Raw genomic sequence first — 26,801 nt, forward strand, 5'->3', positions numbered from 1 at the left:
GTCATTGCACGTATCGGAATCGGCCAAACTTACATAACCCACTCTTGCATACAAAATTGCGAAGATGCATTTATTGCAAAGTACTGACCTATGGATTCTTTCAATATCCTGCCTGCGTGGGATCTCTGCTACAATGCCCAGCACATGAATACGCTTACAGGTACAGCAAATGTGGCTTGGGTTTAAAATTTGTTTGTATCCAGTAAACATTTATTATTAAAGACACTATCTATACTGAACTGTCCTATGTCAGGTCAGACTATTAACAAAGCCAGTACGTAGATCAAGTAGCAACACGAAACACGTTTATTCAACATCAAAATCGACATGACTTCATCATTGGTTCCTTCATAAAATGGTGTGAAGGATTTTAGAGTAAATAAACATCAAACAGTAATTGTATGCTCTGATGCACATTTAAGGCTTTTATTTGCATATAAGTTTTTTTTTTTTTTTGATCATTTTGATGAACGTCTTCTCACTTTATTATAAACAGGAAGACTTTTGTAAACTACGTTCCAGACATTGTAGTATATCATTTTTGTAATTTAAGTATTGTTCGAGCCGTGTTCAACAACATGAGAAACAACGCAAATCTTGATAACAACTTCCACTCATATACCTCAAAGCAAAGTTTCAAACGATGGAAAGGTTTCATAATTTCACGAATCTGTTCTGTTTCACTGCGGTCAATAAACCTGATTGTTGTTTTGTATATATGGTTCACTCTCTGTAGGGAAAAAAGACACATTATTCAATCACAGGCTCAACAATTTTCATTCTTATTTAGGTCCAGTTCAACAACACATAATAAAAAGATGTATAGACTTTTCACAGTAAAGGGAATGGTAGCAAACGAAATTCTAACACTTTCTTTGTTCAATTTACAGACACCTCAGAAATGGGATGGCTACAAATCATGCATCGTATGACTAAGAGACGACCTATTTAGAAGCAGCGATACGTGGGATTTTCATAAGGAAAGGAAGTGAATCCTTAACATGGGTTGTGGGAGGAGAGGTGACATAGATGTTTATGGCAACAAGCAATATCTAAGTTATCTTAAGTTAAACTGTGTGGAGTAGTTTGGCACTGTGCTCTATTTCCTTCTTTGCTAAGTGCCGGGGTTTGTGAAACAGTATACGGAAGTAGGCTACATATACATCATCAAATAAAATTTGACTAGGGCTTTACCACTATACGGGAGTCACAAAGTTTCAATTTAGAAAGCAAGTTAATTTCCGGCGATAGTGCAGTATGTTTAATCAAGGTCAAACACACTCATGAAAAGAGAATGAATAAAATTAAAAGATTTAAACGTCCAAGGGATTGAAAAATCTTGTTTGCTTTAATACAGTACATATATGATTTGTCAAAAAATTGAAATCCGTTTAGTTTCACGTGTATGTGTGAAATAAGGAGCTGACATCCTAAAACAGCTATTTAACATAAGTTAATAAAAAGATTGTAGCCTATACATTAATTCAACATCTACAAAGATAATTATGCTGTAAAAAACATTCAAACTAAGTTATTGCGAATTGTAAAGGCAGACGTGCCATCTACACATAGCAATTTGCCATTTCTTAGTTTGCTTTTAAAAATCAAGACATGTGTGCCAAATATAATTCAAAAATATTACATGAATTATTTATCGCTAAGAATATATCAATTTACGTTCACGACAAAATAAAAGATACCTACTTAGAAATGTATGTTTGCACCAACAAGCTGTTTTTGTCTTGAGAGATTGATCTGATAATGCCCAGGGACGGATATATAGAAGGACAGAGTACATGAGTGCAAACGGATAAACAAAGAGACTAGACGATATCAGATTTTCCCTTCTGAACCAAGAGTGGGTATAACCTCAGGCAAGTAATAATTAAACCCACTAGAATATAACCTTCAACGAATAACTTCTTGTAGAATATATTATCACATAATCAAGGTCAAAATCACATAATCAAGTTCAAAGCCATACATTCACAATGTCTCATGGGTTCACTTAGTTAAACCATTATTAGAATGGAAGCAAACAATACATGCAACAAACACACCATTTTAAACGAAGGACGAAGTATAGTGTGTAGCGGTTGTGGTTGCTAACAATATTTAATTGAAGGTATGCTGACACGAAAATGAAACTAAATCACAATAGTTGTATCAACGGTCTCATGATCTCCCAGACATTATCTAAGCGTGACATTAGAATCACGTTCAAGTTCATGCCGGATTTAAGTCCTATAAATGGACTGCTAATCATAATTGTGCTGTATATACTGCAATATAGTTTTATACATATAATGGATTTTAACAATTCTCCGTTTAAATATTTGACACAAGATTGGTATTTTTATAATGATTCGTGGACAGTCTGCTTCTGAAAAGAAATTTGTTTTGGAATTGTCTGAGTCTACTTGACTGACTATTGTTTACATGTCCATCATAAAGAGAAGACAATCGTCACTTGCTATTGTAATCATGTTGTTCAATTTATTTGGCCTCATATTTGCCAAATCAGATGGGGTTGATATAGTATCTCGTCACAGATTTCAATTGATGCATGTACATCTCAAAAAACAGTGTCAATTAAGTTCATTATAAGTTTGTAGTCATTTCAGACCTCAGCATTTTGTATATTGGTATTTTGAAAACAATCCATATCCTTCTCAAAGCCATTGAGACTCTATTCATTTTAGTGAAACCTCATTGCAAATAAACTTACTAGTAAACGTCCTCAAAGTAGATGAGGCATTCACACACCTGATACTGTTGGATATAAATGGCCCCACAATTATTGTTTTCAGTAGGGTTTTAAGTGGGAAAAGGAACAATGGCAGATTGAATTTATTTTCTTGCTGATAGGTTTGAATTGTCCTTGCTGCTGTACTAAGTAACCTGCAAAGTATTTCGAGAACTCAGCCAACAGGTTCGAACATTTAGTACCAAATGGATTTCACATTTCAACAATGATTTCGGCAAGTGCTTCAACATGCTTGAAATGTATGTTGTGCGCTTTTGGTTGCACCTAGATTCACGTGCAATTATGTTTTTAAAGATTTTAAACTAGTGCTTTGTCAAACGAGACAGCTTCACCATTTCTGACTGAGTTAACATCTAGCGACAAAGTGCTCTCTGGTTAGCAGTAATGCCGACATCTTCACCATCAGTCGATATTATTATTAGGGTTATGAAACTAGTAAGTTGCATACGTTATAACTGGCCAAGTAATTTTGCCTCCTGTGATATAATGTCCTAGAAACAAAATGATTACTAATTGCATGATTGTTCAGGTTACGCTTTTGTACTACAAGCACTTCGGTTCACACGATACATTGTATATGTCATGCATATAGTATTTCCGCTTTTGCGGTTGGGGGGATTGAAGACTTAAAATCTTGTTGAATGATCAAAATAGATTGTCTTTACTTCTCTTACTATAATTTGTAATAAAGCACGATACCAATAACTATTATATAATTTCTTGAAAAGAACATCACACTAAAACAACATGCAAATATTAGATATAAAATGGCACATTCAAAACATTTGGGAAATGTGATCATGGTGTAGAATATCCCGAAAGCCATTTACATAGATATTATTGTAAGGGGCAAAGCAAACGGTTAAATAAACATCTATGTAGAAAAGCAAAAGGTGCATTACACTAAAAGATGATTGATGTAGATTTAATCAGACTCATTGAAAAGGACGGTTCAAGTCGTTTCGAGAACGGTCTGTTCACTGTATAATTTACTTCGTCTGAGCCACACAACCCTTCATCAACATATCAAATTCTTGGATTGTTTGCCTTCGTCATAACAATAAATATTATTGCCTTCCCTCATCAGCTGCATATAATGTGTCAATAATTTAAAAGTCTAAACAATTTAGCATTGCGCGTCCTGGTACAATCTTTGAAGACTGAGATAAAAGTACCGCATAGTATGTCTTAATTCCTGCGCATTTGTAAATGTTCCAAACGTCTTTGTAAAGGTTTTAGACCAAGGTTAATAACTAATTCAGAATACAAAGGTAATTAGATAACACACAAAAGTTTCATGGTTATATATGTCACTAGCAGTAGATTATACAAAAATGGATACTCAGGGGACACTCTTGGTAGCTTTTAGCTGTAAGACTGATTTTGAACAGCTATGAATTACAAAGTGAACCTTATTTAGTTTTGTTTTACACTGTTTGGAGAGAGAAATGAATGCAGCTTTAGAGATTTTTGTGATGTTCCTCTCTTTCTAATTTCTTTACAGGAATATTAAACTATGAGAAACTAAATGGAATCTTCTTTATCTAAATTCGTAACTGAAGCAATCTTCCCCCGTCTGACACTGGCGTTAACCATCACATTTTCATAGAATGCGCCACATGACTGGCTTCTCTGATGTCCTGTTTTTCTGGAAGATGAAGTATCCAAATCATTTCCAGCAAGGTCATAGCTCATGGATTGTGATACACTTGGACTTGTCAAATCTGAAGTAAAAATAACAAATAAAAGAACATATACAAGAAATGTTTGTAAATGATGTAATAAGGTCAACACGTTTCGATTTGTGTTCATCACTCCTCGGAAATAAGAATTATGTGAAACGTATTCGTATGGGTGAGAAGTACGCAAAAAGCATACTTTTAGATTCCCGAACCTAGACGTAATTACATCCTGCAATTGCTTCCGCAGCTGACATAATGTTGATGGCCAGATACATAACAGTTGAGCAGATTATCTTTGTAGAATGTGTTCAATGCACCTTGATTGGAATATCATGTTTATGTTTCCCGCAATGATGTTATGTATCTCCAGTATATCATGCCCCCGAGTTGATGAAATAAAAAGAAATGCAACTTATGTATAAGTAGTTCATGTCCAACAAGGTGTATGTTGCCACTATCAGTGGCGTAAGTACCTAAATGTAATAAAAACTGTAACATGGCAGTGAATATCTACTTTAATTACAGGCATACAACCTAAGATTTTGACTTTTTCTGTTCTTGTAAATGAATGATATTATGAAAAGTATAGTACAAATAATGAGGAATTACACGTCATTCAGCTTCATAAAGTGCACAACTGTCAGTTTAATCAATGCAAATGTAATGATTTTCTAGTCACGTATTCTACGGCTTGCTAATTAATTATGCGGAAACGGAATTTACCGATATTACCCGATGTCGCAAGTGTCACGTGAGTGTCAAGAAATATGGAAGTCGAGGTAAACATGTGTTTTTCTTTTGATGTAATTATTGCTTTATTCTTCATATTTCTTCGTCTGTCTTTCTCATTAGTTCTTTATAGTCACGCGCAATATATGTATTGATTATAGATTTCTCATTGTATATAATAAATTACAAGAAGTAGGCAAAAAAGGCAATATGATTGAGTATCATGACAATAAGGGGTTCCTTTAAGGGGCAATTCTTAAAATTCTCATTCCGCATTACTTGTCGTGTTTGTGAGATTGTGTGTTACTTTGCAAGATAAACTAAATAAAAAATATGATAATTCGTATCATTGCAGTCAGAACCGCTATTAAAAGATCTCGCTAAAGTCGCCTCTTTGGCTCAGAATGAAGTTGATTATCTTGTAAATTTGCATCACCACCTCAGGCTCACGTATCCGATACTCGATGTGATTTGCGTATGTTTTTATGCTTCAGTAATAATACTAATAATAATAATAGTGTTGTGGGCAAGCTCCATTCTAAATAAATATCCATTTCATGGCTTTGTCAGTTAGAAACATGTGGTTCATTGTTATGTGATAGAAGTATTAGCTTCGACAAAAGTGCAATTAAAAATAAAAATATTAGCTTCGACAAGAGCGCGGTTAAAAATAAATATAATACCCCCCCCCCATATTACATATGAAAAACTTGTAATTTTTCTGCCTTTTATCACATATGGTTTAATTATAGGTTTCTGATAACACTGAGTGAATCAGTATCTCAGACATCATCACTTCATAACAGTACTGACAGCCCAGACCAACATCAAGCAAGACATGTTTGAAGAGGTATTAGAGGAAGGGAGTCTACTAGAACGGGCACAGAAAGTGAGTCTAGTAGAAGTACAGGTAGGGAGTCAAGTAGAAGTACAGGAAGGGAGTCAGGTAGAGGCAGCAGAAGAGTTACAAGGCAAAGGAGAGGAAGAGGAAATCAAGGACCATCACTTAGCAGGACAAAAGTGACTACTACAGCTGAAGCCAGGGATCATCAGTTGAAGGTAAACATGTTTTTGTTACCCATTACAGTTAGCTTTTGTATTAAGACTTGTAAATTTATGATTTTTTTTTGGTCATTTTTTTTAAATTGTTGAATTCATTTCTTGTAAGAACACAGCCAAAATGACAAAGGAAGGAAAAGATAAAATTTAGGCTTGAATGTGCCAAAAACACCCCAACATAGTCTTTGAAGTGATAAATAGCTCATCAATGGAGCAACAATGATACCATCCAAGACCAAGAGGTGAATCACCCAGTTGGTGCATATGTAGTAACTGCTGTGAAATGCCAACTGATGATGAAAATCAGTGCTGCAAACAAATAATGCCAAACTGCTATTCAAGGTTTCCTGTAAGTAGTGTTTTGGTAAATTGTCATTGTAGTTCTACTTTCCATGAGTCTCGTTACTGTAATCTGATTTGATTGCCCATCCAGAGTTAATATTTTTGTTATTTATAATTTACTATTAGTGAATTAAGCAGCTGATTAAAACACTTGTTTATCATTATATGTTTGCTTCATTACATAACAGAAAAATCATTATTTTCCCACAGAACATTTAATGCTTTTATTTTTTGGAATATTTTATACTGACAATTTTTTATAATTTCTGCAGGAATTGGACCTGGTTCTTTTAGACAATCTTGTGCTCCTTGTTGCAGAGACGTATAGGCAATTTCGTTCTGGCAGCAGAAGAAGATAACGATTACAACTGGGGGTAAAAGGCATGCTGCTTATAGGCAGTTTATTTTATGGACTTATGGATACCTTGGTGCTGGCAACAGACTGTCATTCCAAGCTGCTGTGTATGGCGTATAAGGGATAAATACCCAGATTGTTTTGGCCAGTACTGTGGCTTTACTCAAGGAAGACTTGGGTGATCTTTCCAGTGATATGATGTGTGAATAATAGAATCTAAATTGGGGTTTGCACAAAGACAAGAAAATCCGAACACTGACTTAGATTATTTTTCTCACCCAATTTTTCCAATTAAAAGAACCCTGCAAGTTTGTAATACATGTATAGTTAGCAGATTCAACACATATTAGGCAAGTACTATTATTGCCTCTCACTTTATAAAATAAGAATAATTACCTAAATATAATATAGCTTTATATGCTGTTCTTAGAAAAAGGAAATAAAGAAAAGAGTTATAATTGTTACATGTTGGAAGTACTGCACAATAATCATTGGGAACAATGTGCTATTGTGTATAAATACAGCACATTGATACAAATATATGAATGAGGGCAATTGGGTGACCTGTCAACACTAATTACTCCAGTTCATGCATTAGAAAATAGAAAAATAAAAACATTTGATATTATTGCTGTATTAGGTCTCACTAGATAGTTTTATATTTTGACACCTTCCTAATTTTTAAGGTAGAAGGCATGAACCTAATCATCACAAGCATATCATTTATAAATTCACACAGAAGCTATATCTGTAAACAGGTCGAGATTTACTTTGAGTTAGGCTTGAAAATGGGTTGGCTTGTTGTTGACTGCCTTTCACAGTTAGACGAGCATTGGAGATAAAATGCGTAACTTGGGCTGCAAATGAGCAGCTGATTTGGCTTACGTATTTACATGTGTCTGCTACAGAGGTAAATATCTAAAAATCTAGATGGCTGAGGGCTGATGAAAAGTATGCTAATTTGTTATAGTACTATTGAACTTGATTCATGTATAAGGCACATACTGATTCTTTTAGCTGCCTTGTCACAGGAAAATATTCAAAATAGGGGTTGGTGGCAGTGTTGGTTCAGTACAAAAGCCACCAGTTGCAATAGGAATTAACCTGATTGCCTCAGTCAAAATCTCACATGTATGCTTTCTACAAAAATCATTAGTTTGTTTTTATTTGTATCTTCAGTGTAAAATTATTTTCATTTTTCTGCAATATGTCCTTGTCGGATGTAAATTCACCAGATAAACTGTCCAGTGAGACGTTATGACATTTAATTGAAGGATGTCCTTTAAAAGTAATAAGTAATTAATTAATAGCTTATATACTCCTAACTTTTAACTTTCAACAATTTGGAAAACATTCTATGGTATGCAGCAGCATGATACCGTGCAGTACAGTGCTTGGTGCACAGTTCTAAATAAGTATGTATGACTTCGAGGAGATTTTGAATTGATGACTTACTTAGAAATTTGAATTTTCTGTCCTGAAAAAGTGGCAAGTATAGCTATTACTAATGTAGTGGTATGCTACATAGAAATCTTGTGAAATAGCGAGTGCACAAGTTTTCATTTGCAATCTCAGATGGGGCAGATTCAGACGTTTGAAAAGTTTTGAAGAGAAACAAAAACAAGTTTGGCATAATACATTTCTGGTTGTTGCTGGCTTTGCAGTAGTTTTTGAGAGAATTTGTTTTGTTTTAAACAGTGATATGTATTGCCTGTGGGTCTGCAGTTCTGCCAAATAGATCAACCTCTTGTATGTGTATCTGTCTCAAAATATTTCGTATGGTGTGTTAACAAAGTTGGAGAAACTAAGTTGATTTATGAGCAAAGTTATTGGAATATGTAAATATGTGTGTGTATATATATATATATATATATATATATATATATATATATATATATATATATATATATATATATATACACACTCCATCTGGCAAAGCGGAAGACAACAAGGGATTTTCTTTTTAAAAGTAGACAGCCAGGCTGAGATAAGAAAAGCAACATTAGCAAAACTCCTAGATTTCTTGGTCACATGGGTGAGAAATTCTATTATTAGGCATACATCTTAATTTGTACTTGAATACATGTCCTTAAATATATTAGATATTTAGTACCTGATTTTAGATATTAATTTCTTGGTAGGATTCTCTTTCTTAGGAACTCGTGATTTTATTTTAAGTTGTATAAAGCATTTCTTTTGTATTATGCAATTTTTATTTTGCATCAACAAGTTTTGTTAACATTTTATTAGCTACCTATCTACCAAAGAATGATTATATGTATGGCTCTGTTTTAAAAGCACTGTGAGGAGACCATTTACTGGTATTATACAGAAAATGTATTTAAAAGCTAGGAAGAATTAAAGTTGACTAGCATTGTCTTGGGATGCAAAGGATGTAAGGCACAACAGTAGAGGGTGAACATGATTCTATTCTTGCATATACACATCAAGTCAAATGATAAATAACGCATATTCATGCTGAGTTGAGAAAGGAAAACTTATTGTAGTGTTTCATGAATACAGATCGGTTTGTAAATATCAACAGAACTACAAACACTATGATACTATTCTATCAAGCATAATACTGCTCGTTAACTATGGCAGTTCAATGCAAACAAAGTGGCTCTGGAAACTTCCAATAAATTTTTAAGACTAAAATAATAGCTCATCAAAAGCGACCTTGAATGCTATATCACATATATGCCTCAAATGCCATCTGATTACAACTAAAACAAACATACTTGACACCAATTAAAGCATCAAATTTTCATTTCTTTCAAATGTATTCATTCATCACAGAAATAATAATACCCTTTATATAAAAACCCTAATGAATGTACACAACTTCATATGCTGTAAAACTAACTGTTATATATTATGAAATTTACTAAACTTATATAATTACAAATGTGCACATACAGACATAACTTTAATTCAAGAGTATAGTCAGGTATCAAGAACTGATACATATCATCTAAGAAAACTCTTTCTCTTTCCACATTATAACTATTGCTGCTATATTATATAATTCTCAGAAGTTTGTTTCAAATTTATAGCTGGACCTATCTGCTGAAATTACTGTCATTGCATCCAGAAGTGACTTGTCCATCAATCTCCATCTTGCCATTAATGGAGTTATTTTACACAGTTTATACATTGTTCCAAAAAGTCATAAAACTGACTTTTATATGAGGAACTAGTCTACCATTACTATAACAGATTGATTACAGACATCCCAGTCCAAAATACTAGCCATTACATTGATGTTTTATTATCCTGTGTTGGTTTATATGCTTTTGACTAAAGTGATTACCATTTGCTCAATGACAAACTTTAGTAAATCACCTAAACAAACTACTACACAGAAACAGATATTGTACTTAAGCCCACCCCCATGTGTGTTTCGGATTCCATTTTTTTAATATTAGGGTAGCTGGTACTTATATATATAAAATGTATATGTAATTATGCACAACAAATTTACTTGAAGGAGTCAATGGTCACAAAATTGCTTGTCAGTATACCATATTTACCAAATATATAACCTGTTATGAGTAATGTGGATTTTATATATATATATATATATATATAACTTATTGTGATTGTTTGAATATAACTTATTGTGATTGTTTGAATGTGGTTATCTTTCTAATGTAAACCTAATACTATTGATCACTGTTAGTGCACGCATGCAGCACAAACCAACATTGATGTGATAGGCAAAGGACATTAGAGTTTCAGTTCATTATCAGTCAAATGTCATGTACATAAAGAAAGAGGGATACACGTTATTTCCATGAAGTGGCATTAGATTGAATTTCGATATTAGGTATTACTTAGGATGATGTATATTTGTGGCCAACATTCCGTACATGTAGAAACATCACATTTGTATATTAAATTTTTTTTATCATAATTTATATTTGTTGTTTATCAAGAAAATGAACATGCACATACATTTGGGTCATTTCATTATATCTGAGTAATTAAGCAAAAGCCAAATTATTCATCAGCGCAGTAATCTGTAAATGTGAATATGTGACGACTTCTACAATTTTTATTTTATTTTCTTTAAGAAATTCAACCCTTTTACAAAGCATGCCTTTTCTTAGTTTGTGCTTTTCCTGTCTGTCATTCTTTTGTCCATTCTTATGATGCACAAAATTTTTTTACTGGAATTTTCCATGAATATGTATGTGCTATACTGGGCTGAATGTCCAGGGCTGTCCATTCTACCATCCCCATAATACCAGGATGCAGTTCGAATTGGCCCTAAGTTTCATATAAGCATTTGTAATAAATAATAATAATAGCTATCTTATAATAACAACTGCCATGTTGTTTTTGAGTAACCAATCATCAGAGCTGGGATTAGCCTGAAATTAATGACTAAATGCTGAAATCCAGCAATCCCCACCTAAATTTCATTTTCCCACCTAAATTTCAAAATACGCTTACAAGACGATAATCAAATTTCAAATCAAAGTGTGAAGATGAGATAAGATACAAAATATTTTGTATAATGAATGTTAAGATATCCTGTGTAGCAAGGTAAGCACATTGAACATCTTGATTTGTCTTCGTTCATCTTAAATTTCTTTGAGCAATAATACTGATTACAATTGATATCAAAACCAAGTGCTGACCATGACCATAAAACAACACCAATCACTATGTTTCTTTACTTGGGTTGAAGGTGTTTTCATGATATTTGGAATTTTAAAGGACATGTATATCTTGGATATAGCTATAGGTTTCAGATAACTTTAAGGTTTAGCTATATTAACTGAAATTTGACTTACCAAGAATTACAACTTCCTTTCCAGGTAATGATTGTAATATGTGTTCCTGATGGTCAATCCAATATTGGTCAATGGATAGAATTAAATATGTCCTTTGCATTTTATGAAATGTCAAAACTTAAAATAGGTAGCTTCAGAAAGTTTAAAAACATGACAATATTCTGAAAGGTACTGCAAGACATTAATTAATATGGCAGATGCCAAAAGTAAATCACCACCATGTAGTTGCCTATTCAGCAGAGGCTGTGAACACCATTTCTTAACACAATGTCCATTTACACAAACCTTTAGATACATATAACACCTAATTTATTTTACATACCATGCAGAGTTTTTTTTTAGATATTTAGTGTGACAGTTTTGTGTACTTAATAGGGACTTCTACCTACCTACATTTTTATTTTTATTCTGCCATTTACTAAATTGGAACCCACTGACATTAACAGCTAACATATATGCATATACCAGTACAGTATGCATAAACAAGTCTAACAATTCAGGAACATTAGTTTATACCTTAACTGATATGATGACAAAATGTATAGTAATATAATGTGAGTAGCATCCTCCAGTTAGCAAACTCTGATACATTTCAGAGCACATCTAACAGTTTTGCTGGTAATGGAGTAAATGTATCTTTGTAAAAGTTAAAGAAATATTGATAAATCTGATGAATCTTAGAAGACTTAGAAGTGCACTGTAATAAACTATAAAAGTACTGTCACCAACAAAGTTAAAGGTATTTTCACAGTATGAATACACCAAATATCAAGTCCTTCTATTACTGGTTGATCACTACCATCATCCTCATTTGTGTCATCATCTTCTTTAGCATCTTGCAAACAAATGCTACTGTCTGGTCTTGAAGATAAAAATGAAATATTTATGACATTTCATAAAATGCTGTAAGAAGAGAAGGTTATATCGTGTGAAGTTTTAGTATACAAATCTAATATTTGTTGGATTTCATATGAATATTCAGAGATTCCGAAGAAAAACATTTCCAATGATATTATCAGGCAGTATAATAGTAGCTTCATTATCTTTTCACTATCTGTTACACACTTACATACATGATAACATTTTAATCACATACAAATTCTTTATTGAAAAGATACTAAACTTTTCATTACCTGAATGCAAGATTTAAACTTGGCTTATAATCTTCATCTGACATATGGTCATCTGCTTCAAAGTTACTCTCAGAAACTTCCATTGTAAGACCAGAAAAAAAAAACATAATAATATTCATTCCCCTCTCTCATACCAAACTTTCAAATTTTGGTAGGTTGGTAGGAAATTTTTAGAAATTTTTGTGTGTGGGAGAAAGCGCATCAGGTATGGGAAAGTTGTTACTTTCAAAAGAAAAAGTATGATTATAAAAAATAAGAAAAATATAATTTTGAGTCAGTGGCTGTTTAGATCAACTGGACAGGTAAGTGAGAAAAAAATTCTTCAGAGGCCATCTATTTAGTATGTACGCAAAAATCTGGCAAAGCTTGGCCCCTTCCCCCCCATCCCTGTACACATGCATACCTTTTTACACACACCCCACCTGCGTATGTACGCTTGCCGCACTACCACCACCCAAATTCTATAGAACGGCCAATATTTAATCCATGCAGAAATGATCAAGGATTAATAATTTTAATGTGTTTAATAAAACAGATAGTCCACTAACGTTGAATGTCTGGCTGCATGAAAGTAATAAGCTGCGTAACTTTAACAAGTTTGTCAAGTGTCCGCTATAATTAAAAACACTGACTGAACCCTGTCAAACAGGTTCTATATTAGACAAATTGTTATCGAGGTCCCCCCCCCCGTTTCCTCTGCATATGTACATATCAGTAGACACCCCCCCCCATGTGTATGTACTAAATGGATGGCCCCTATCTATGGCCTTAGTGTGGTTTGTGTTTATAATACAATGTATTCATTTCCTTCCTATGACAGTCATCTTCGTGATTTCAATTATGCATCTATAATAATACTATATTTAAGATATATTGTAATTACACATTTGTAACTTGTAGGGAAAAGAAAGCTTTTGTAGGAGCAACTTTCTCATCCATACACAAATACCATCCACTTGTATATATATATATATATATATATATATATATATATATATATATATACCATTGTTTTTAGTTAGGTTACATATATCATGCATGTGTCACAATGGTTGTTTTTTTAGTGTACTACACAAATACTCTCCTTTTATGTATGTATCACAATTATTGTTGTTAGTATACTTGCTTAAATGGGTTGATAAAACTTGTAGACTTTCCCATCATAACACTTTCCTTCTCCTGAAATTCTTCAACTCCAGACAAGGCTGAAACACTAAAAACAATATTTTGAAATTAATAATAATAATAATAATAGTAATGAGGACTTTGTATACTGCCTAATCTTTAGAAGCTCTAAGCGCTTTACAACATTAGACAACACCTATAAGATATAAAAAAAACATAATATGATATGATTACAAAAACAAACACCATGAAATTAGAAAACAAAAAAACATGCTAAGAATATTTAAGGTAGGAAACAATTTTAGGTGTTAAGTTTGTTCTTGCAGTTGAAATAAGTGAGTTTTGAGAGCACTCTTGAATGGGATCACTGTTTCTTTGTGTCTAAGTTCAGTGGGCAATTCATTCAACTTTGCTGAGCCCTGGTATGCAAAAGAACGCTGTCCGCATGACTATGTTTTCATAGTGGGATTAATGAGTATACGATTGTCAGAAGAGGAGCGTAAGTATCTTGCTGGTGTGTACACATAGGTGAGGTTGGATAGATATGTTGGACTTGAGTCCGACTGTGAAATGTAGCACAGAGAACAAATTTTGTTTGATCCTGGATCGAATGGATAGCCAGTATAGGGTACAGAGCAGTGGGGAGGCGTGATATGATCATGGTACTCTAAGCATGATCCGAGCAGCTGTGTTTTGAACTTTTTGAAGTTTCTGGAGCAGATATTGAGATGAACCAGACAGAATTGAGTTACAATAGTCCAGTCTTGAAAATACTAATGAACACACAAGTGTTTTAGTGGCATCAACTGAAAGATATTTGTGAACTGAGCTGATGCGTCTCAGCTCAAGATATGCAGCCTTGAATATGTTCATGACATGTTGGTGCAATGTGAGAGTACTGTCCATAGTAACACCTAGGTTTCGTACTGATTGTGTGAATTTAATGTTGGTGTTGCTGATATTTATTGTTTGAGGTAAAGGATGTGAATGAGAAAGTCTTTTTGCAGTGATCAGAATGGCCTCAGTTTTATCATCATTCAACTGCAGCTTGTTACATGTCATCCATGTTTTCACATCAGAAATGTACCTCTCTACACCCTGGACGGTAGGATCAACTTAAGTTGGGTGGCTAGATTTGTACATTTGGGTGTCATCGTCGTAGAATTGGTGAGACACTGGATGATGATCTATGACACTTGAGTGTGACTGACTCTATAGAATGAAGAGAACAGGTCCAAGAACAGACCCCTGTGCAACACCACAAAATAGATCAACTGAGCTGGAGTGTATTCCATTTGCAGATACGATTAGTGTCCTGTTAACCAAGTAGGACTTGAACCACAGTAAGGCTGTATCATGAATGCCAAATACATGCTGGACATGTTGAAGTTATATATCATGGTCTGTTGTGTCAAATGCTGCAGACAAATCAAGGAGGGTGAGGACTAATCTTTCCGCTGTCCAACGCAGAGAGAATGTCATTAACTACTTATAGAAGAGTAGTTTCAGTACTGTGGCATGGGTGATATGCAGATTGTATGTTGCTAAAAAGTATGTTTGAATTCAGATGAGACAAGCTGGGATAGAACAACCTTTTCTAAGATTTTTTATATAAATGGGAGATTAGAAACTGGGCGACAGTTCTTTAAATCGCTATGGTCTAGTGTTGGTTTCTTCAGCAGAGGCTTTACAATGGCAGTTTTGAGAAATGATGGGAATTTCCCGGATGAGAGAGGGGTATTAATAACATCGGTTAGTGAAGGCAATACTGGATCTAAGCACTCAAGTAGCAGTGATGTTGGAATTGGATCAAGTTCACATGACTTTGGTGCACACTTCATCAGGATTGTTTGTACGAAATCCATAGAGACAGGTTCAAATGCTTCTAATGGTTGCCTCTCAAATTCTGTATGCCAACTGTATGGTGACGACGAGTCAATTGAAATTTTGGTGTCAAGCTTATCTTTAATGGTTTGTCCTTTGTCATGGAAGAAATTCGCAAACACGTCCGGAAGGTTGACTGGAGAGAAGGTAGTTGGAAGTGGTGTAGATTTGTTCCTTGACATTAGCATGTTAGTAATCTCGAAGAGCTCTTTGCAGCTGGAACTTTCCATGATCTTAGAAGTGTAGTGGGCTGACTTCGCTGCATGGACTATATGACATTCTTCTTAGCGGCTTCATAGATTTGCTTATGAATAGTGAGCCTGGTGGAAAGCCAAAGCCTCTCAGCTTTACGGTGGTCTCTTTTAGCAGTGCGAAGGTTGTCCCTAACACTGCTCTACCATGGAGAACACTTTTGAATTGATACTCTGCACTTGGTAGCTGGGGCATGTTTGTCAAGCAATGAACGCAGGCAGTTATCGAGTTGTTCTGCTGTAGGAGGTAAGCAAGTTGTTAGGTTTGCTTGGATGTCGTGCTTTAGTTTGGTTCTATTTATCATACGGAGGTTTTTCTTAGTAGCAGTTCATTCGATATGAACAAAGCATCATCATTTATCATGGTTATTATGATGCGAATGAATGAGATATAATGCTTCAACAAATAATAATAATAATAATCATATTTGATTTACAGAGGGTAACTCATTTAGTTAAGGGCTATTCTCCCTTGAGGCCCTATAACTAAAATACACACTGCATGATGATGAGCATTTGGTTATAAAGCAAATATCATTTGCAAAATATGACACAAGGAACTTTTCTATCTTCTGCTTTAGTTACTTATGCACTCTCTTTTCCACAAATGATTCATGTTCTTTGTTATTTATGTTTACAAATGCCAGCAAATAATTTACAACAAAAATATTATTCTAAATCATAGTCTAAATATAAAATAATGTACCATATTGTTTTTAAATGTATAATCTTTACCAACTGCAAACTATTTCACAAACATAGAATGATAAATTTCCATGCAGTAAGTAAATTACTTAGATATTCATTTTCCAAAACATTTTTAAACAAGTAAATATACATAAAACTTAAATAAAACGTAGTAATACTTACACAGGTGTAATATCTAATTTTGATGTGGTTATATCAGACACAGCAGGAATCGGTATCCGATGAACTATTGGCCCAGGTGTAGAAATTGTGACCATGTCTTCTGTGACATTCCTCTGTTTCTGATGAATCTTACCGTTTTCATTGCACTGCCATTCAATTCATAACTAATGTACCCAGGAAAAATAAATGTTTCATTAGACACAATAATGCTATATACTTTACACAAATGTGCATGCATAAAATGTTCTCAACTGCATTGCATTACTTTCCTTTACAATCATTACCATTTGCATTGTATATTTAAAAAAATAAAAATAAAACTAGTGATTGCTTGCCTCTAAATAACGTTTTATGGTTGCTGCGAAAATGAAGCTGATCCTTAATTCCCCTTTGGTAGCCTCAAAAACAGCAGCAGTACATGTTATGGTTTACACGTGTGTCAAGCGATATGCTATATTGATGCAGGGCTGAAACATTTTATTGCAAGATAAATAGAACAATGTCAGTTTATATAAAACATGTCAATTTGAAAGCTATGATAAAGAATTAACTATAAGAAATAAATGGCGGTATTACAAATTGGCTGTTCATTGCAAAATTGTCACTCACCTATTCAGCAAGAATTTGGCGACCTCTCGATTATTTTTCAGGCTTAAAGTGGACTTCATTTCATTCCATCGTTCATGCTGATCACCAATACATATGCGCGTGTTGCCATTATTTTCCCAGCGAGCTTTTAACTATTCTTTTCCCTTTCAGAATCCGTAAGATTTCGCTTCCTACCGACTTTCGATCTAGTTGCTTCCTGCATTATTTTTGTAAACAAGCGTTTGCGCATGGCTGCAATTTTTCATCTTCGGGAGAGGTCAACTAAGAGGTTACATGAATATAGGCGTGGCAAACAGCGAGTTTTTGGCTGCCAGACAATAATGAAGAATCGTGTTTTTTATCACAAAATTTCCGATACTAGCCTGATTTCGGCCTCGGTAAGAACACGAATCATAATTATTAATCTAAATAAGTAATTATGAACTGAAAAAAGAACTATATAATTTTTTTCGTTTTTACTTAGGTTGTATGCCTTTAAAGAGTCTGGCAGTAAAACATTTACGGTGTGTGGTAGTCGGCAGTGATGCAAAATAAAGTCTTGGACGGCTGTTAGAGTAACACACACTGAATTTAATTTGAGCCGGAATTCATGGGAAAATATACTAATGTTATGCACCTGCACAATTTGCTATGTATTCAAATATTACTGACTTCGAAATAGAGTTAGTGCAGACAACAGCTATATAGATCTTTATATATATATATATATATATATATATATATATATATATATATATATATATATATATATATATATATATATATATATATATATATATATATATATATTATGATGCATACATTCATATGTGTAGTTATATAGATAGATAGATAGACAGACAGATAGATACATAGATAGATAGATGGATAGATAGATAGATAGATAGATAGATAGATAGATAGATAGATAGACTGGAATCCCCAAAATATTCCTAGATTAAGGAATTTTACATCGCGAAACAAATTATTTTGGAAGTGTTAGAACACGTATTTATTGATTATTGTTCTTGATTTCCTAAATCCAATTAGTCATATTTGTCATTGTAATCTATTTCAGGTCTCCTTTTCCTGCAGTGCTATTTAAGAACTTGTTATGTAGATACATGAAAGCGGACTTTTGCTACAGAAACGATGCCGATTTATAACCTTATAACCTTATGCAGTGAAACAATTTTCGATAAACGAACGAGCATTTAATTGTTTGTACAACTGTTAATAAAATGTATTGATTTTAAGAATCTGACTTGAAAATATATAGAAACATTAATTCAATTTTGAACTTATTATATTCAGTTCTAAAATAGTTTTACCTACGTAACCATTTCTGGATGGAGAAACAATGACTAGGAACGATTACATATGTTACAAGCCTTTATATCAATAAGGCGATGAAGGAAAAAGGCAAAAGTACGGTTTAGTTCTAGTACCACATGTAACGGGCTTAAATAACATGTAATAAAAACTGTTCTGACATGCAGAATTTTCTAAAATTCGATCAAATAAAACTTCTAGAGACCTCAGCGTATATTAGAACAAACATAACAATGTCATAATTAATATAACGGAACCAGTTCTGATATTAAATAAATAATAAAAAATTATACCTGGACATTCTGACGATTCTAGTCTAGGGACATTTGTGTCGTACTTAAAACTGTGGTAATTCTCCCTTTGACATAATCTGTCGTGTGAAGAAAATCTAGGATGTGATGTTCGCTTGCTAGACTCACGATTCTCAATATCAGTCCTGGAACCTGTACAATCAACGTCATTAAGGCTCCCGTTGCTGACATTCACACAGAAAAATGAAGGGTCGATTCTTGCTGGTGATTTCTTGCCTCCTATTTTATGTCCAGAGAACGAATCGGCAATTGTAACATGTTCCATGGTTTTCCTAGTTACGACAGGAACCCTTGCTGGTGATCGTAAAATTGTATAACTATGCTGCACCACGTCATCATATTTATATGACTGTTTCACAACATTTTCGTTTGGATTAGTACCTAATACCGTCGACTGGAGATATAGTCCATCAAAACGACAGTCAGGTTCCAGTTCGTCATATATATGTGCATGGTCGTATTCATTAGTAGGGTTTGACTGACGTTTTGCACATACTGATATTAAAATGGGATTGATCTGAACATTCCTTACAGTTGACTTTGCAGACTCTAACTTTCGTGAACAAAGGGGTTTCCCGTTTAGTCTGGCCTTTTCCTGTCTTTGATTATACGCGAAATTAATCCGATCATCTAAAGAGTTGCTTTCCGTTAAAACCATTCGAGTTCCTTCAGGTGTATGTGTTATCTCCATATTGTGGATACAATTACTAGAACTGTTTGCTGTATTTTGCCCTCCATTCCTATGTGTCAGATTATACGTAGTTGTGTTTGAGACTTTTGAGACTGAAATAGATACAAAGCAAGACGTCATGTTAAGTAACATATATACAATTATAATTTTCTAATATTTTATGAGAACAGTTTTGTAATGATATGGATGGAAAAGTAAAATGATATTATTAATTTTCCAGTCGCTGAAAGTTCTGATTAAACAACTGACCAATATTATACATTAATGTCTGTGAATATCGTGTCATGATTTGATGCTGTTATAATCATGTTTCTTTACTTTAATAAGTTATCTTTGCAACGCAAACATTACGTTTGTCTAATTGCTGTAATAATATTTTCATTAATTGTAGTACTCTTCGTTTTGTTCTTTCAGAGAAATTCTGAAAGCCGTTGTTTCTCAACTGGTTGCCTGACGAAATCGGGATCACATTGATTGACTCATAAATTGAGTCCAAACAAGGACGGCAGGCAACATATTTTATTTCTGATCAAACAATTTCCTCCATTTTACTTTAACTATTTCCTGATGAACGGCTGTTTATTTGTATTAAATCCCTCATGAGGCTTCGCAAATATTTTTCAATTGGGATCGTCAATCCCTTCATATTAGAAGAACAGGTTTCAAGCGTTATTTAAAAACATATTTCAACTTGATACCGAAGTTTAGCATCCTCTTTCACAGAAGCATTGTACAAAAATAATATTGCATTGTATAAGAATTTCATATTACCTTTCCGTTTTCGAAACCTCCCAACAGCATTGATAACTATACCAGTGGCTACAAGTACGACGACTAGTCCAGAGACGAGAAACCATTCGAACGTGTCTGTAAGAGAATAAATGCATGCTAGTCATACAAACATAATGATACAGTTAGATAAAAGATATTCAGGACAAAATACATATGCAGTCTCTGTAGACTAAAATACATATTGAGACGCACATGCTGATAAAATTAAAGCAACCTGTAATGTGTAAACTATGTAGATAGCTAAAAGTTAGTTCAGGTGATCAGCCCGAACGTTTTTATGCAGATATGTTATTGATATACGACAACAGCACAAATCAGATTAGTAAGTATCCTCCGTCATGTTTTAAAATAAGAACTGCTATTGGTATTCACAACACATATTCATTTTTTCATTGTAACATTTCTCTCCGGATGTGGATGCAGCTATGCATTGTAATATGTAAAGGAAGAATCAATTACAAATAAAACTTACCATACGTTTTAGTTTCATTAGAGTAATCATAACAGGCAATGTATTTATTTATTGATTTTGAAATGCACAGGTTACTTACAATTCTCTGCCTCAGAGCTAAGTAGATTAGGAGTAAATGTTGACCTGACATATTCATGCGTACTTTCTGGGCCATATTTAGCGTCGTTTTCTAAAACAAATAAGAATAAAACTATGATCACTTTTGCCTGGCTGCAGAAAGGCGATGGTATTTGCTTTTATTTAATTTTCACAATATCACTGTGAGCTAATCGTTTGACGATACTTCTAGTTTATATATATATATATATATATATATATATATATATATATATATATATATATATATATATATATATATATATATATATATATATATATATATATATATATAAGCAAGCAAGTTGTCTACCGAGATTATTGAGACACAACTCAAACTAAAAGTGCTCCTCATTTTATACTATTATCAGCGATGAATCACGCATTTCGTTGCAGAAAGAAACAATCTTTTCTCACGCAATACAAATATATTCTGGATATTTTATCCCACACCTGACAACCCTAACGAGTCCGTTTCAGTAAGGCATTTTATTTTCCTAATATGTTTCCTAAGATTGACCAGTTTTTTAATAAGGTTTAACATAATATTATAAACTGCTACCGTAAAGCTGGAAAACGTAAACAGACATTCGGTATTCGAAACATGCAGCGACAATAAACATTATGTTCAATTGAAACATTTATGAAGTGGTCGTGCACACTTTATTTACCACTAGTACAGTTGCACAAACTATAGTTCCAAGCCCAATGCAGCTCAATGGCGTGTTGGTATCCATCAACTTGACATAATTCTTCGAAACCCTTTTTCCGTTTCACATGACGATAGCAATCATATATTCCGCCTCGAGACACACTCAAATCGGCAAGTTATCGACCAAGAAACGTTTTGTGCCAAATCCAGCTTTTATGCACAAGAATCTGAATATTCATTTGTATTCTTCTCTGTTAATTATTAATACTTTTCAAGAGGCTTATTTTTCCTTTAGTCTTAAACATGCACGGGTAGCTAAATGCCATTTTTTTTTAAAAATTATATTATCATCAGTTTAATCATGGAGACGCTTACTATGAACATATAGGTGCAGTTTAAAGCGTCTGGAGTGCTGCTGTAAAGTTAATCTGGTTCCCTGACCGATTTTACTAATTCTAATATAAAACCCGTATACAAATCAGACACGGATGATCCAATTATCCGGATGTTTTGGGAGAGATACTTTTTTCTAAGTTTTGCATAAATGCCTAAGTCCTGATTTTAAGGTTAATTTTCGTAAGACCTACGGCAAAATCGAAATAAAGGTTTGGCAGTTTTCTCAACCATTTTTCAATTGTAATAATCTTTATTTATTTGATAAGTTTTAAACCGTTCAAAAATGGAACTATGGAACAGTGTGTACTGATTGTTTATTTGAATATTTACCATAGTCTATATATTCCACTGATCAATAAGGGAATTTCTGTCGCAGATGATATGATAAACCATAATACATTAGAAGAATTACACTGAAGGGAAGTGATCAATATTTTAGTGATTCATTCTCATTCTGGTCAGCATCACAATTATCAGATACAGAAACCTACTGAATTTAACAGAATTGTTTCATTCATTCTTACTGCGTTCGACGCATATGCACCTACCCTATGAAGCACCCACAATAGCTGCTTTTCTTATTGTTCTTACTTCAAGAAATAGTCAGTGAACTTGATAGATGGCAAAGACACGTACCGAACAACATCCCATTTTGGCAACAGATGTGACAAAATCTTGCATACAAATTTTCATTACAATAAATATATAACATATTTTAATGGAAATGACTGGAAAGGCAAAGAGTTAATTCTTGACCAGAAAACGAATATCTTGCTATCAAAATAAGTCAAAACATTTGTAAAGTTTCTTCATTGCTTTTCTTACAAATTATATTAATATAAATGTAATATGGTCAAAAATGCATTTCATGAGCTTATGTTATTCCTGAAAATAGATACATGAGCAAACAAAATACTACGGAAACCTTATATCGATATATGGATTGAGATTGGCATGATAACCAGAGGAATTTCAGCAATAACAAAACTTATCTTTCACAAACTTCTAATGCTGCAATGTCTGTGATTTAGAAAACCAGAATCCGTTTCTCAGCCGAGTTAGATATATGTACTTTAAATGTATCCGTATGCTAACACCATCAACTGTGTTTGATTAATATTTTTACCACTCGAATTCTTGTGAGAAAAAAAAAAACTAACTAGTAATTCCATCACTAGGTAACCAGCGCAGAGTATAGATCATTGATTTAATTCGCAATACATATTTACCTTCAAGCTGCACAAATACGGAATCCACAAGGAAATCCATGTTGTCCCAGGCAACATATATGCCCACGTCTAAATATGATACCTCTCGAATTGTGAATGAGAAATTGCCGTTTCTTAGTGAACAGGTGTCTATCCGATTCTTGTACAGGTTTCCAACATCTGTACAGTTTTCCCGTGTTACGTCATATTTTACAACAAGAAACTGTAACTTACTTATAATAAACTCAATTTGGATTGATGTTACTTTGGTTATATTACACATGAAAGGGAGGATAATGGATTCACTATATTTTCCAAGTAGTCGGTGACCTACAAAATAAATACAATTATAGCATATAAAAAAAACATATCTGAACTTGAAAGTTTCCTTTAACAGTAAGGGCGCATACAACATGAATAACAGTATACCGTTGTAGAAACTAATCTTTACTCTGAATCGTTCTTAACTGTAAAACGTAGTATAATATAATATTTGTTTACTTTTAGCGTTCTCTTGCCGTATTGACTGACTGAATTACCATCACGATTCTCTGGTGTTGGGCTGTTTTTAAGTATATTTTATTATAACTGTATTATTCAGTATTTAGTTCGACATAAGGCAAATAACTCATATTGGACTGTTCCTAGAAGTATGCTCCGAAACAAAAAGAATTGGAGGATATATTAAAGTTACAACAAAAGTACATAGATAGAGTACACAAATGTTCAAGACAAACAAAAGAAACATATAATTGCATAATTAACCAAATCCACAGTTACTAAATCAGTGAGATAAACATTAATATCACTGGCAACAACACTTAACGTCCATTATATTTATCTGATAAGGTGAGTACTAAGAATACAATATTCTGAATATTTAAAAATATTGGAGAGTTTACGTTTTTCTATAGTTATACGTATCCTAACATTAGTAGCGCTTGTGTACGTAAGTGGTCAGTTGATAAAATAAATGAGCTGCAGCTGACAATATAAAATGTCTTGCAATGTATTCCTTATCATTTTTATTATCTTTTTAGAGCAAGTAGTCTTGTGGATTCCCATCTATTTATAATTTGAAATATCAATTGTTTCTCTCATACAGTTACTTGATTCAGTCGACTCAGCTGCAAACGCGTGTCAGAACCTGCTACGCTGTTGTCCGTGTTAGATTCCGTCGACACATCTTTCAATAGGCCCTTTGACTATCGGATGACCTAAACATTTAGTCACCTTGCGTAGACAAAGCGTTATGCTGTACATTCCATTAACAATGTTTAAGTCCATTTTATTGAATGATTTCGATATTATATTAATGCATCCTAATGAATATTGTAAATTACTAACCACTTCAAATTACACTTTATTTGAGTTATATGTGTCTAACATGAAACCCGGAAATATACAGGAGTATACAAGATCAATGCAAGAGAGAGTAGTGACTCACACATGAGCAAAATAACATTCAAAGAATGATTTCAGCATTCACCAACATGCATAGCCAAGATATATTGAATAGTTTGGACACCCAGGTCAATGCGTTAGGAGTTAAATTACTACAAGAACTTACGTGGAACAAGAATACTTCTATTTCCTTTCACCATAGAATCTTCAATGGCCATGTAATGTCCACTGTCCATGAAATTGACATTTAAGAGGAGAAAACTGAGACTACCTTTGTTCATTTCAATCCTTTCTATTCGGCCAGCATAAATCTGGTTAATAGATATGGTTTCAGATTGAGTATTCCTTGGGTCATATATCATCACATTGGTGACACTTTGCTTACTGGTGTAATCAGAGAAGGTTATTTCTAAAGCATTCCTTCCATTAGTTTCAAGCAGATCAATATGTACAGTTGCATTGTCTCCTCGAAGGTAAATATTCGGTTTCCGATCTACAAAAGAGCACAGTTTGTAATATCCCTAAAATGCGATAACCATATTTCAAGTCGTTCCTTGATAATTTGATACAAATTACGCCTTATTGAAAACGCATTAACAGGGAGTTAAAACCAATTCATTCATATGTTCACATGTATAACATGGTCTTTTATAATCTGCATGAATAAGTTCAAGTCTACATAATGTATAGTTTTCTTATAATAAATTAAATGTATGTCTTTGTTACCAGGACGCTTTGTAGCAATTCCGTGGCAGTTGAATAACTATCACCGTTTGTACTTACGAATACAAAGCTGTTATTAATATATATATTAATAACGGGATTGTGTTCGAAAGTACAAACGGTGATAGTTATATATATATATATATATATATATATATATATATATATATATATATATATATATATATATATATATCACAATACCTGGGTTAACTAAATGACACAGGCATACTGGTAATCACATCCAACAACGATAAACACGTTTTCTCAACATCAGGTTCGAACATAATTCGCTTTCTTTTAAAAGATTTTCTAGGTATCTCTTGTACGATTAAGGTCAACATATCAAATTGCATATCATGCTGAATAAGTTCATGCCATTATTGTTATATCTATCATATTTCAATCATCGATATGAACCACGTCAACTCTTATTTTTTTGTAAATTGCCCACAATAAATGTTGGTATTCCTGTAGGTAAACTAAGTTAAAAGCACGCTTCAAATTTCATTAGCTTACCTTTTGCATGAATTATTCCAAACAATATGAGGAAAACGCAAATCGTTGTTACACTATCCATGGTGTTCTACTCAGTTGGGACTGCAAATGTTAAAACATTGAATTGTTATCTTGATACATAGATATGGAATAGATGTAGAGGATCCGTATCGAAAGCTGAAAAATATCACGAACAAAACATCTCAGAATGAGCAATGTACATACACTAAGCCGAGTAAAGGTAAATATTCTTCAATTAAGTCAGACACATGGTACAAACAAATTAGAACCCTATCACAAACGGAGGAAAAAACAAATCGCATCGAATCTCTACAATTCAAACAACACGCATTGGAGCACTTTCGGAAGGAGTGATAATCATGAAGTTTAAGGAGGAGAAAGGATGTGACGTCTCAGCATCGGTTGCTGGTAAAGTGATGGCAAAGATATTAACATCAATATGCAATAATACAATGATTCGGTATTGTTTAATATTTTGCATCAATTTCCTTTTGTACTAATTTATTGGCGTTGGAAAAGATCAAATGTACCATACAATATATGCTTCCTCAAAACACGATGTCACGATTGCCACAGGCTGCATCGGAATCCTACACATGTCCCATATATAGAATACAA

General features: G+C 33.5%; 1 protein-coding gene, 1 long non-coding RNA gene and 1 pseudogene across 3 annotated transcripts; 1 reads left to right on the plus strand and 2 right to left on the minus strand.

Moving 5' to 3' along the window:
- On the minus strand, nt 1-26,509 carry LOC149793983 (uncharacterized). 2 transcript variants are annotated; one of them, XM_089967912.1, is made up of 7 exons: nt 26,184-26,509; nt 25,108-25,434; nt 23,559-23,867; nt 21,265-21,354; nt 20,693-20,788; nt 19,213-20,013; nt 2-4,491 (listed from the first exon to the last, which is right to left on the minus strand). In XM_089967912.1, the coding sequence occupies exons 1-7, from the start codon at nt 26,242-26,244 to the stop codon at nt 4,292-4,294; spliced, it is 1,884 nt and encodes a 627-aa protein (XP_089824038.1). In that variant the 5' UTR covers nt 26,245-26,509; the 3' UTR covers nt 2-4,291. The 2 variants fall into 2 exon arrangements, with proteins under 2 accessions (XP_089824039.1, XP_089824038.1); XM_089967913.1 differs by lacking the exon at nt 21,265-21,354 and having other exon boundaries at nt 1-4,491.
- On the plus strand, nt 6,017-8,746 carry LOC149793984 (P2X purinoceptor 7-like; annotated as a pseudogene).
- Nucleotides 9,346-13,507, minus strand: LOC149793985 (uncharacterized). The gene is made up of 2 exons (XR_016422916.1): nt 12,870-13,507; nt 9,346-12,597 (listed from the first exon to the last, which is right to left on the minus strand). It is a non-coding gene; the product is annotated as an uncharacterized LOC149793985 (long non-coding RNA).
- Nucleotides 26,510-26,801: the final 292 nt, after the last annotated feature.

This window comes from Sinohyriopsis cumingii, chromosome 8, assembly GCF_028554795.1.
Source record: "Sinohyriopsis cumingii isolate HCF-2022 chromosome 8, ASM2855479v2, whole genome shotgun sequence".
Classification (NCBI taxonomy): domain Eukaryota; kingdom Metazoa; phylum Mollusca; class Bivalvia; order Unionida; family Unionidae; genus Sinohyriopsis; species Sinohyriopsis cumingii.